Source organism: Aythya marila, assembly GCF_965140915.1.
Source record: "Aythya marila genome assembly, chromosome: 3".
Taxonomy (NCBI): Eukaryota; Metazoa; Chordata; class Aves; order Anseriformes; family Anatidae; genus Aythya; species Aythya marila.
The window spans coordinates 48415044-48429391 of NC_139044.1; the positions used below are offsets into that span (position 1 = coordinate 48415044).

Here is a 14348-nt window from a genome sequence, read left to right on the forward strand (position 1 = left end):
GAAGACAAGAAAAGGAAAAAGTGTCACTTCCACACTTCCATAGTTATTTTTTTCTTTTAATAATCGTTTGTGACTTATTTTCCATTGCAATTTTTCTGACTTGAGGCTTTAGATGTTAGAACATTTAATGAGCCAAGATGTTATCATAAAATGTAATTTAAATTACAAATACAGAACTAGGTTGTGCTGCAGACATTCTAATTCAGATCAAATGACAGATTCACTTCTGTTGAAGTAGAACAGGGGTCTTAATCATAATATACATTTATCTTCCAAAAACAGCAAAGCAATAAATACTTTCATAAGATCCCAATTCCTCCAGCTTCAGTTAGAAACAATACTGCAGGTGGGGGTACTCCTGTTACCCATTCACACCAGTACCAACCTACCTCCAGCTGGCAATCACTCCTTACCAACGCCATACGAGCCCTTTGCAATGAACCATGCATTAGCTTGTGCAGTCTTAAAATTAGCTTCCTCAACCCCATTTGCTTCAGTGCTTTATCTACAAATGGCCTGTAAATAGAGGTCAAACAGTGTTTGCTGCAGCCTGCCTCAGCACTGCATTCTGGAATAACCCAAGAGGCAGAGTCATCCTCAGATTCAAGCCTATCAAGCTTCCTTGAAAAATGGTCCTGAAAGTCAAAATTTGGCTTATTAGTAAAATTGTTCTTGATGGCTTGTCTAAGCTCCTCAACGTTCTCCTCAGAGATTTGTTCTTCACCATCACTCTCCTCTGTGCATGTTCCTGAGGATTCCTTTACGTCTGTTTCCCTATCAACTTCTTCATCCTCTGGATCATTGTCCTTAGATGGTCGAGGAGAAGGAATTTCAAACACTGGCCAGCCAATGTCAGAAAGATTTTTGATGCCCAAAACAGTTCCCATAATCCTTAGTTTTTGATTTAAGTCTTTTGTAATGTTTAACCATAGACAGAGTGCCTGCACTCTGTCTTGGAAGTCCTTTGCAGCATATTTTTCGTAGTCCTTTTGAAGAGCCTGCAGAGATGGATAAAGTGCTTCTATATACTCTAGCAGCTCCATTATCCGCTTTACTTGCTCAAACGAGACCCGCTGGCGATGGAGGTGTTCGTGGTAACTCGAGTAACCCAAAGCACTAGTTCCATGTGTTGTTTTGCAAACTCCTTCTCCTGAAGTACCATTGAGACTGGCTCCGTTTTTTACACAGGAGAAGCTTCCATAGTTCACTTTGAACGTGAGGATTTCATTGATTATGTCGGGGATAGCTTGACGGGCTGCATAGAGATAGAGGTCTTGGTCATTAATGCTCCGGCCAGCATGCCAAGCTTGCAGCTCCAGCCAGATCAGTTCATTGGATCGGTTTAGCCAGACAGAAGAGGTGCTTTCCTGTCCTCTTTGCTCCCTGTCCTTTTTCTTTGAGACTGAGGTAAGTTTTAACAAAAGCCGCAGGGTTTCAAAGAATTTTAAGCGGTCTGCTGGGCAATCAGTCCTAGAAGTCTGGCGTGCAGTTCTGGCTATTGGCATGGGCACAGAGACTGGAAGCTTAGCATTGCTACAGCCAAGGCTGAGGTAAGGCTTATTGAGATCAACATCTGGAATTGTTTTTTTTGGCAGAGACCCACCAACTGAGTCTAACATAAATGAGCACTGCACATTTTTCTTATGATCTCGTTCTGTTGTCCTTAGGGTGTCTCGGATTTTTTTCCCTTGCTTATAGCTGTGCTCCTCCACGTTCTCAATGGGTTTCCCATTGTCTTTATGCACAGCCTGAGCTGGTACACTCATCTTTTCTGTAAAAGAAAACAAAAAAAGAGAAAGAATCTGACTACACCAACAAGAAAAATCATAATTCAATCAGTTCCCAATCACATTTCTCAGGGTGTGCATATTACACTTCTTAGTACCAATAAAACAAAATATGCAAGGGTTGAAGTACAATTAAGTCTTAGCAATTACCACTAGTATAGCAGAATCAATACTAATACCAAAGGTTTTTTTTTTTTCTCCTCTTGCTTTAACTCTGATACAGAAAGGACCTCAGAGAATTTTCCTTATACTGAGTATGTCATCTGCAGAGAACTGAGTATGATTAAAAGGAAGAGAATGTTTTCCAAGTTCATTTTCTATACAGTTGTCAAACAAGCTCCTAGATAAAAACTCAAAGTGCATTAGAAAATTATTAAGATTTCTAAAGTCAACCAGAATTAAAAATACTCAATTGTACATGCAATCTCATAAAAACTTAAGCACTCATGCATTTTGAAATCTGGCTTGAATGATCAGGTCTTGGGGAATTTTCTTAGTTCTGGGAACCCCTCTGTAGTCCTAATATACTACCTCCAGAAGCCTACTTCCCCATTCTCCCCAGACATAATAATTTGCCTTCTCCCTTACCACAAAACAGCAGCCCTTTTCTGTCTAATTGTGCAAGTACCTTCTCTTCTCTTCCTTGTCTCTCCGCAGCAGCAGCAGCCCTTACTACTTTTCTACAGCACTAACAAACGTATTTCAGTCTGGGCTTTGCCAGAAAGAACTACTTGGTAAGTATTGGAAGTATTAAAGAGTTGTTCTCTTTCTCTTAAAGATGACGAGAGAAGCATCTATATGCAGACTAGCTGCAGTCCAGGGATCAGCAGCTGGAACAAACCAAGCTGGTCACACTCCACACTCCCCTCACTCCCCCAGGGCCCCTACTTATTCAGGGACAGAAAAGACCTACAGAATGATGGCTGAATACTCTGTCTTCTTTTCACTGTTCACTGTGTGATTCTAAGGATTATGTGCTGCACATGACTCATTCCCCACTCTAGAAGTAAGAACTTCCTTACGATCTTCACTACTGTGCTCCTAACTATCATATCAATTAATATCAGTAATAGCAATAAGATTGTTTGCAAAACAGTCCTATTTAGTGGAAGAATAATATTATTCCCTTTCTACGGATGGAAAAGCATGACAGAGGAAAATCAGTGAAGCCACCACATTTCTGGGTACCAAAAATGGAAAGAGCTATTGCTCAACATTACAGAACATTGAGCACTTTTGTGTTCAAAGCTTCTTGACTTCCATTGCACCTCAAATTCCCAACACTTTTGCAAGCAAAATCACTGGAACTCTAGCTGCTTCTGGGAAAAAAAAAAAAAATAATAATAATCACACATTAAGTGATCATTTCATCAACACAAACATCATTTGTGTTACTGGTCTAGCATCACAAAACTTCTCATGGCAGAGTGCTGTTATCCTATGATGCACTTCACTGCTTTAATTATCAGATCACCCTCCATTCTTGTTTCATTTGCTACATATGTTCCAGTATCTGCCACACAAGAAGGTACAGTCCAGTTTTCTTCATTTCAAAATTCCACTCAATCTCTGTTCAGTTAAGACAGCAGTTCTCTGGAAAAGAATTGATGTGATAACGCAGCTCAAAGACTATCAAAATGTATGCAGACAAAGGAATTGTATTAAGGTTGCAGAGCTGTCTGAAACAAAAGCAAATGTAGAGGTATGTGGACAAAACACTTTCCTCCAAATATATCACATACACCAGACAATACTGTATACCTGTGATCTTCAGAAAAAGCTAATAACAAACCCTTCAGTAGCTTAGGTACTCTTATGATGAATAATTTCTAGAATGTTACAAAAGTCTTCAAAGTACAGTAACAACTCAGGAAATACAAATGAATGGTACAGCCATTTACACAGAACATGCTAACTGAAGAGTGCAGAGACAGAAATATTCAGCCTCTGACGGGGACCTGAAAAGAGAAAACACCTCAAGGATTTAAGTCATACCACAGTGATAGTGATCAGACCTCCTTTTGGTAACAGCAGCAATAGATGTCAATCATTTGAGCTTCTTCAAACTCTAGATCTGTTCAGAAGGAGAAGAAGTACACATATGTAAAGAAATCTAAGTTTGCACAGCTTCATTAGAAAAGGAGGAGAACACCTGCTTACTATAAAACAGTGAAAATACAGATCTGGACCATCAGTCCTCCAAAGCAGATATACTGAAAGAAAAGCATCCCACACAACTGATGACTAAGAGCATGGGTCCCCAGATCCTGCAGCTAGACTTAAGGGCAGAAAAGACAAGTGGTGAAAATAATAAGAAAAAAAAATGTCTCTACCTATGTGCAATTTAGAATTCCATTTTATGCATTATTTAATCTTTCTAATTTAGCCTGCAATTCAAATTTAGAAAATTAGAAAGCAGTCCCTGCTGAAAAAGCTTTTAGGTTCCTCTCTGGCTAACATTAGAGGCTAGGCCAGGTAGGGCAAACGAGTCTCAGAAAAGCACACCCTCTCCATTTCCAAGCATGGCATACCTGGAAGCTCATGCTGCCAGGGGCTGGGGTTGGAGAAGGGGTTCTCACCAGTTAGCAGAGAATGATCCTTCAGCTAAAAGCAGGAAACCTCATGCAACACACATCCAGGCAAAACAAATTCTGACATTTTCTAACATCTCTGTTCAGAGGCTTACAGAGATCCACCAGCTAATTCCACATTTAAGAACACGTTCCTAGTTTAAGGGAAAAACCCTAAATAAATCAGGCATTCTGCCAAAGGATCAAACTCAGGATAAGGTTTGCTGGTGAAGACAGTAACTTTTATTAGCCCAACGGGTAACTGGGAAATCCAGACAAGTCTTTGGCATGCTACCACTTCTTAAGGTCTAAAATAAAAGCAGGAGGCATCAAAGCTAAATAAAGTTGAACACAATATCATTACAGACTTCTTCTGAGATACCATCTATTTTACCCTTCTTTCCTTATCCTTAAGCCATTATAATAGCATAACTGGTAGGGTTTACTACCCCACCAGTATGGCATCATTATGGACAAAAACAAGGGACCACCAAAACCAGAAATTTAAATACACACTACACTACTCCTAATCTGATCTGCTTTTCTTCAGTCATCTTCCCCTCCACTTTCTACTCTGCACCCATCTTTCCAATCCCCACCAACTCCTGCCCTGTCTACCCAGCTACTTCTGCCACACCTCACCCCATTCAAACTCCTCCTGCTGGCGATGAGCAGCTCTCCATCCTGTTCTCCACGTTCCCTAAACGTGCTCTCATTCTTCACAGTTCCGGCTCAGATGCCCTCTACAAGTTATTCTGATAGTTTCTTTCTCCACGTTGCCTACACCCAACAGTTAAGAGCACAAAAATATGTCTCAGCTTTCTAGTCCAGGGCATGAACAAAGCCCAGAATGCTGCAGAGACGCTATTTAAGTTCCTGGAAAGTTTCTGCTTGAAGACCAGAGCTTGCCTAAGTCTGGCAATCTCCTATGGCACACGTGAATGGATATTTTTTATTCACATTTTAATCACATATCCCTAAGAGTTAATATATATTCAACTAACCTGTTGCTTGGAAATAGAATTCAGTAGATGTTTTCCTCAGAAGGATTAGCTCAGAAAAGTAGCTGGGTAAAGAAAACTGTCCAACCTTAACCTTACAATCTTAAAAAGCCATTACAAACCCTGTTTTCAGCTGTTAATGAGCAAATTAATATTGGGGTGACCTGCCACATTGCCCCCTTCCACTCTCCATATCTAAAAAAGTACAATTTAATCCTCACCAGAGTTGTACCATACCCCCCACAGGATTGGGGTAGGCCACAAGATGCATAATAGCACTTAACTCTGAAAAAGAAAATCTCTTCTGAAGGATATAAGGAAGAAAGAAAAAACACCAAGTTATGGAATAGGAAAGCATAAAGATCCTGGTTCTCACTGAAAGCCTAAAGAAGAGAAGTAATTGGAGTGGTGCATAGTAAACAGGGCAGTTACTTGTACTTTAAAATCACCACTTGCATTGCTATAAAAACTAAAAGCCTGGCACAGAAAAAGCAGAGACTTGCAGAAGGGGAAGAGAATTTCATGGTTAAGGCAAATGACTGCCATTCTAGAAAACTGAATTCTATTCCTGACTAGCTAAATTTTGTGAAAAATGCAGCTTAACTCAAGCTTTTCAAAAAGGCATTCACTAAAAAGAGCTGCTCAGCTTCAGGTCTCAGTTGTGAATACACCAAGTATTTGCAGCTGAAGTAATCTGGAGCTCTGCTTTCAATATAGAAGATGCTATTAAATAACCCAATAGTCAGGCATGAGGGAGTAGAGCTGGCTGCATCTCAGATCAACCAGCCAAAACCAGAAGCAACCATAATTCTGGGGATAATTTGTTTCTATATGCAAGATACTCATGAGCAACTTAACAGTCTATTTGTTTATTAGTATTTCATTCAGAAACCATCTGATTTGCTTATAATCTTGGAATTTTCAATGCTATGATAGGTCTACAAGAGCACCTGCAGAAGATGTGATCAGTAAGTTATTTTTTAAGCATTTTGCATACATACATCTTCAAATATTTTCGTTTTAAAATGTTGCTAGTTCTCCATTTGTCTTACAATACAAGGTAGCACTGAGAAACTTTATAGTGTCATATCCATATATCCAGGATCAAACCATAATTCAACATTTTTAGCATAGGAACTGCTTCTTACAAATACAGTGTTACAAATACCCCTTACACTGATTTTATTTCAGCTATTTATACATCTTTCTTTGAATAGCTATCAAGTACAACAGCAGACAACATAAAAAAGTAACTCAGAAACAGCTTTGCTCCTGGAAACAGAAAGCTACTAAGAGATCTGCTATAGAATTCATTGAAACTGATTTTACATATTACATTTACATCTACTCAAATGCTGCTGTGTCAGACAGCAGTACCAAACCCTCACTGGTTACTAACTACAGACATTAGCTAGCACCAGCCTAAGCCAGCACCCATCTAAGACTAAGAGTACTGCCGAGCGTATTAAATTGCATTCCACACCACAGCTGGCACTGCTGTGAGGAGACAATGGCCCTAAAAGCTAAGAAAGACAAGCAGCAAGAATGCATGCTCTGCATCTGCAAGAAAGGAGAAAGATGAAAGTGGTTAGCAGAGATGAAAAACACAGACATACCCCAACCTCACCAACGCTGAGGTAGATTAGAAAAGGATCGACTTAGTACTTTGATGGCAAAAAAATTTTGAAGACCATGTAAAATAAATGAAAACCCCATTCCATTCTGAACTTACAATCTAGTTGCCATGTCTTCTAAACCACTTAAGTTTATATTTTTAAACTTATTATGCTCCTTCAGTATTCATCTTCACTTTCCCTCCCCACCAAAAGAGACTAAAAAAAAAGTAAGTTAAAAACATTGTAATTCATTATTAGACATCCAAAGTGCCCTAATACTTGTATATTCATCGATCCTAACAAAGCCCAGGCACAATCATCTACCAATTGCTTCAAAATATGTTTATGTTATTAAATAAAGAGATGACACAGACTCAAATGCATCTGAGAATTCTGCAATAAATATTAAAATCAATGGTATAACTGTATGAGTTCCTACTAGTAATTTTCTTGCAGTTTTATAATATAGGCTTAACTTAATTAGTAAAGCAAGTTCAGCTGTACTAAGAGACATTGGGTTACAAGTACCATTAACACCGCATGAGGTAGGTAGGCTTTATGACTAAGCAACAATTGACTGGCGAGAGGGAGCACACCACAGGCTCCCTGTGATCTTAAAGAGCTCACTGAAAAAAAAAAAAAAAAAAAAAAAAGGCAACTGATCAAAAGGAGAAAGTAGAAACCTATCCCTTTTTAAATCAATCTGAAATACAATGAAGTAGAGAGATGCAATAGACAGTATAATGATGCACATACTCATCTCCTGCTAGTATCCTATGGAATGTCATTTCAAATATAGAACTTAATTTTATACCTTTATTAAGGGACCCAACACTAGCTGCATCCACAAACACATGGCAGCATGTGAGAAGCAGCAATTTTTAAGGTATTAAAAAAAGACAACTAAAATTACACCTACTACAAAACAACTACTTTCAGAGTACTGAGTCCATTCCCATTTTTTCAATCACAGTCACAACAGAAATCACCACATAGGTGGCCATAATTGCCTCTCTTCTTAAAGTAAGAAATTTGTGGTCTTCAATTTCTTACACAAATTCTCTTTTCTGCTTCCTATTTTTCATCACACATGTGCATGTAAAGACAAAGAAACAAAGCATGTGAGCAAGTTTGCATTTGGAAGAGTGAAAGGAAATTAAACATGGCAGTGACAAAGAATAGATTACGACATATGGAACATGTACAGAACAAAGAAGGATATAGGAACCAACAACTTCCCTACAAAAGAAACTCACCAGTTTATCTGAATCGATGCAGACTGAGATGTAGTTGTAAAAAAAAAAAAAGGCAAGAAAAGTGTGTTTAGGATCCCATCAGCTAAAAGAGCTGATGACTAAAAGTTACTGTTATTTGTGCACAGGGACAGGATCTGAGTCAGAAAGAATGAAAGAAACAAAAGAGTAAACAGCACCCAACTGTAATCACTGCCCATCCAAAACGACAGATCCTTGTTTTTCTATTTAGCTTCTGATTACAGCATTCACTTCATGTGAATGTGTATACTACATTATGGCTGCAGTTTTTCATGTGCTATCAAGCACAAAATGAGGCCATTCAAAGATGTGCAACGGCATCACTCCCTCAAAATGTTAATCATTTAAATAATCTCAACTTAAAATACTCCCTTTATTTAAAATTCTAATAACATTATTTTAATAATGCTTTTTTTTTTTTTTTCATCAACAACTTTTGCTCTGTAGTTCTGTACCACCACAATTTTCGTATCATTCCCAATCACACTTTGTGCCACTTAGGACACAGAATCATAAGAGTTATAAAAGACGTTTAAGATCACCTGGTCCAACCACCCCCCTACCACCAGTGTCACCACCAAACCATGTCCCCAAGCACCACGTCCAGCCTCTCCCTGAGCACCCCCAGGGACGGTGACTCCACCACCTCCCTGGGCAACCCGTCCCAGTGCCTGACTGCTCTTTCTGAGTAGAAATGTCTCCTCACTGCCAACCTGAACCTCCCCTGGCACAACTTGAGGCCATTCCCTCCTGTCCTATCGCTAGTTACCTGTGAGAAGAGGCTGACCCCCAGCTCCCCACGCCTTCCCTTCAGGTACCTGTAGAGAGCAATAAGGTCTCGCCCTGAGCCTCCACCACTCCAGACTGAACACCCCCAGTTCCCTCAGCCACTCCTCACAGGACTTGTGCTCCAGGCCTTGCACCAGCTTCATAGCCCTGCTCCGGGCATGCTCCAGGGCCTCGATGTCCTTCTTGCACTGAGGGTCCCAAAACTGAACACAGTACTCGAGGTGCAGCCTCACCAGAGCAGAGTACAGGGCGACAATCACCTCCCTGCTCCTGCTGGCTGCGCTATTCCTGATACCAGCCAGGATGCTGCTGGCCTTCTTGGCCACCTGGACACACTGCTGGCTCACGTTCAGGTGAGCATCAGTCAGCATCCCCAGCTCCTTTTCCTCTGCATAGCTTTAGAGCCACTCTGCCCCAAGACTGTAGCGCTGCATGGGGTTGTTGTGGCTGAAGTACAAGAAACAGCCCTTTCTTATATATCTCAATTTCATAAATTCTCCAGTTTGTTTCAAAATAGAACATTCTCCTTATTCCTGATCCTTGATTATGACTGAATTTCTGTGACTATTCAGTAAGCAATTTGCTTTCTTGCTCTGAAATACTGGAGGATGGCAGTTTGTTCAGCTGCCTTACAGCTGCTTCCACTCTCCCTGGAAGATAAACCAAAGTATCTTTCAATTAAGGTAACTCTTGCTTATGTAATCAACAGAAACCTTCATTTCATAGATTTTGCCAGAAAAAAATTAACATCTCTGGAAAGGATGTGATTACTGTTTCATAAATTTTCTGATTCTCTCTCTCTCTCTCTCTTTTTTTTTTTTTTTTTTTTTTTAACACAAGCAGGGAAGAGGAAGGATGAGGTCTGTTTGCAATGAGTCTTTCTGCATGTAAGGTAACCTGCTCTTGGGAAAGAAAAGGAAGATATAACAGGTTCTACTGTTTTTATTAATATAATTTTCTTAAATATTTAAATTTATTAAAACACGAATAAAAATAATATTAGCATTTGGCAATGATAATTGTATGTTATGAACTTTTTTTCCTTCAACAAGTACATAGAATTCTGAAATAGACCAAGAGAGATGTTCTCAGTGTTCATTTGCCAAAGAACTTTTCTTTTTTAATTTTTAACTTTTATAGACCTTGGTACTTCATAGTGTGTATATATCTAAAGTGTTTTGCTACTTCTGATGTAGAGTAAGTCACTTTCAACTAACTGGAAGACAGAAAAGAATTTACTAGATGCAAACACAAATAGAAAGCAGAAAAAGAACAGCATAACCCATTCTTTTATTTAAGTATAAGAATCTTGCGAGGTTAGGAGTCAAATGGACTCTTTATTTATTTATTTTATTTGTATTTCCTACAGTAACAGGGAAGAGGCAAGAGAGGGATTGAAAACCCATGATTTAAAGTGTTAGCATTCAAATGTCCAAACTGAAGCTTCAATGCCCACTTGCTGGATTTTCATTCTTTAACGTTATGACATTTGCCCAGACATGCAGTTTCCTAAAGGCTAAGTTTGGCTAATAATGTTGCAGATTATTTTCGTATACGACTCTGAAAATGCTCAACTTAGATTTACAGAAAAATATCGCAGCTTGTGAAGCACTTCAAAAACAGAAGGCTGAAAATGCATGATTTAAACTATCTTCAGTGCCTGCAATTTGGCAGTCCCATTACCTAGACAAATGGGTCTTAGGGAAGAATAGATTCTTAAGATTTCATGTTTATTTGTCAGTTTTTACTACCAGCTTCTCAGTTTCCAAGCTTCCTCCTTAGGAAGCAGCAACTGATTTAAGTTTCCTTCTATTTCAAGCACTACTGCCCATTCAGGGTTTTGTGCCCCAACCCATGGGTCCTTCTCAGCTCCATCCAGAAAGAGAACCCTTTGGTTCACCTCCCGTGACCTTGGAAACAAGAGTTTAATAAATATGTATAGTAGGCATGAGATCATTTACAATAAATAATTAGATTAAAACAACATTGGATTTAATATATGACATCTGCCCCTAAGTGAAACAAAGGGGTTTTTATAAAAACCTTCATAGGATCAAGAGACCGTTATATAGAAAACAAACTAATACGGACGTTTTCTAGAACTGGCCAAGATCTTATAATCTGCATGAGCATGCTGCAGTTGTAGAGGAGAACAACGTATCCAATAAAAGGACTAAGAATTCACAATTTCAGGTTGAAAGTTCACCTGCAGGTATTGTTTCAAGAATTCTCAGTACACACCCTCATGCTTTCTGCCAGAATTGCTGCTTTTTTGTTGCGTTCATGGAACATGAAGAAAATCATTACAAGCTTGAGGAAATTTAAGGTTCACATTTATTAGACATTTCCAAAGGGCTTTGCCAGGAGAGTAATTATGACTAGTGACAAAAGGACAATACACATGGTATTATCCAAGTGGCGTTTACCACTTTTTGTTTATGAGTGTTCAAGTTAAGTCTGCTATCTCCTGCTCCTATGATGTTTGAGTTATCCTGATTCAGAACTTCAACTCTCACTTAGGGTGAGAAAGCAGGCTAAGAGAAAAAGAAGCATTAAGTTCTCCTCAAAGCAAAGGGTGGAGGTGTAAAAACAGCATCTTGTGTTTATGCTTGGTTAGGAGGGTAGTACCAAAAGGCAAATGTCTTTCACCTGGTCTTCTACTTTGAATTGCTGTTCCTGATACTAAACGAGCCACAGAGTCCTCTAGTATCCACCATGCATATGATCAGGTCTTCTTTTACAGGGGACACACGTTAAAACCGCTGGACCCCTTACCAAGTAATCCAGTTAACCATAAAGCTTTAGGGTACCAGTTCTGTAAAAAAAGAATTTATGCTAAATAAAATTATTGATCAAAATGCATTGAGATCAGAAATAAACAAACTGAAATATAAGTCGTCTTGACTAAGCAAGTACTTAATAGCTTGCGATCAACTATGAAAGTGCTTCCCTTTGTAGCCTCCAATACATCTCTAGTCTTCAGTGCTTTGGATATGCCTTAATTTTAGAGGAAAAGAGAACTTGAGGAAATTGATAAGGGTAAGAGAGTGGGATAGACAGAGGTTTTGCTTCAAGTTTCATGCACTCCTTATTCACAAAACAGGAGACAGGGACAATGTTCTTTACGTAGTCTAAAAACTTCAGTAAGAAAGCATCACTGAACTAACATTTCAAAACATCCCAGTCAAAAAAAAAAAAAAAAAAAAGAACAAACAAAAACAGGGAAGAGACACTTGTGTCTTATGAGCAACTCTGAAATTAATTTATTAGCTTAAAAATGTAAACCCCATGAGTCTTGTGGTAGAGAATAAATCATTCAGAAACTAGTTTAAACAGATTTTATAGTATCAGGGGCTTTTGTTGTTGTTGTTTGTTTGTTTTCAGTATTAAATGCTAGTTGGTATGCCCAAAATTAAAGAAAGAAACAAACTCCGGAGACACAGGAAAGCAAGTCCCTAGTGCCCCAAATCCTTTCAGTTGTCTAAATAAAGAAAAAACACTACATTGAACGTGTTACATGCCAGTGTCTGCAAAGTTACCTCAAATTTACTTTTGAAATGGATTTGTTAAATTAACTTAACACCTAAATTAATTCTCTTACTGAATTAAAAACACTTCAATCTGAGTAAAAGCATCTGCATACACATTCAAAGTCAATTAAATTGTCCATTCTGAAGAGTTTTTATTTATTTTTATTTTTTTAAATACAAAATACATTTTCTGAGATCACACATATAGGCAAAGTTAAACTAAATGAACTATGAACTTTCCAGAAAATATTCTACAGCATACAGCACTAACCAATTTATCCAAGAATAACAACATTTACACATATTTTAAGATGTTCACGGCAACCAAGATCAGAATTTTATTATTCAGGAAACATGAACCATTCACTCACAAGCAGAAAGTTAAAGAACTTGCTCCAAAACCTTCAAATCTATTAGCAAGGATAATCAACAGCTCCCTATTTCTCTTAAAAGTATCAATCTTCAATACACACTCAGCATTGAAGACTAAATAAATAGTATAATTTATAGTTCTTTCTAGTAACGCAGTTTTCTGATTAGAAATTAACCTTTTTTTTTCAAAAAAAAAAAAGCACAGAATTACAAGAAAATCACAGAAAGAAAAATTATTAAATCGTATACCAAAAATAAGGTCAATGTTGCATTAGAAGAGTTTAATTTAGCCAAAAAGCACAATTAAAAGCCAATAAAAGGAGCTTAATAATTCCAATGACTACACGGTTAACTGTCAAATATTAGATTTCTCTTCAATTTAGTCTACAGAAAAAATCTTTTGGTGAATTTTCACTTAATGGTGACATTACTCAGAGGTTGTCTGAAGTGGAAGGGAACGAAGACCTTTGGAAGATGTTTGCATGGGCCTTTTTACTATCAACTTGCACTCAACAACTCTACTCTTTTAAGAATAGACTGTATTCCCTTACTTATGCTAAACCATTGATTTTCTTCACTTTGAAAATGTAATCCTTCCAAGTAAATACTCTCTGATAATGTTCTCTGTTTTATATGAAGCAATTTTTAAAAATTGCTTCCAAAATATTAATTGGCAATAGCCTTTCTGCCATAATAAGTTTGGCAAATAACCTTGTTTAACATAAATAAAAACAAGCAAACAAAGAAAGTACCTTAAACCTACTCTGTATGAAAATATTGAACATATAATCTGATAAAAAAGTGGTATTTGGTATCCATTATAAGCCCAGCAAAACTATTAAAACTGCCAGATTTTTTCCCTTCCCCCTCCCCCCCCCTTGGAAGAGTAGCTTGAAAAGATTTAGCTACCGCATGTGTTTGCTTATTTTTTAAATAATAATAATAATAAAAACAATTACCACATTTTGTATTTGAGGAAAAGAATATTTAAAATCTTAAAATCCACATTTCAACCTAAAACTGTTTTATTTAGAAGTAGGTATCATTACCTAGTAACATTAGGAAAGAACATTTCTGAAGTATCTTTTGTTTGTTTTTTTTCCTAGATACAACTTTATGGCTAATACTTGGGCGAAAGCAAACAGCGCAAAGTTTATTGCCTCAGTAACATTAAAGTGCAAAATAATCAGTTTAACCACTCTCATGATGATTTTTCTTCTTACACCCAAATTAATCTTTCTTTGTTGCAGTATGTGAGGTCTGCTTTCACTTATTTTCACCCTCCTTTCACTGTGTATCTCAGAGACTGGCTCCATCTTCTGTATATTTTCTTTTTTTAGGTAACAAAGGCTATAACCATGACTTTTTTTTCCCCCCAAAAGGGGGGAAAAAAAGGAAAAAAAGCACAC

At 37.8% G+C, this 14348-nt stretch overlaps 1 protein-coding gene across 9 annotated transcripts in view; it reads right to left on the bottom strand.

The window, feature by feature from the left end:
* Positions 1 to 14348, bottom strand: part of MAP3K4 (mitogen-activated protein kinase kinase kinase 4) — a 92269-nt gene that overhangs the window by 44075 nt on the left and 33846 nt on the right. For all 9 annotated transcript variants that reach the window (XR_014317123.1, XM_082756084.1, XM_082756083.1 and 6 more), the window contains exon 3: positions 390 to 1771. Coding sequence is in view for 8 of the 9 variants with exons in the window: in XM_082756084.1 (XP_082612210.1) it covers positions 390 to 1771 (1382 nt within the window). In the remaining variant the exon portion in view is untranslated. The remainder of the gene's footprint in view (positions 1 to 389; positions 1772 to 14348) is intronic.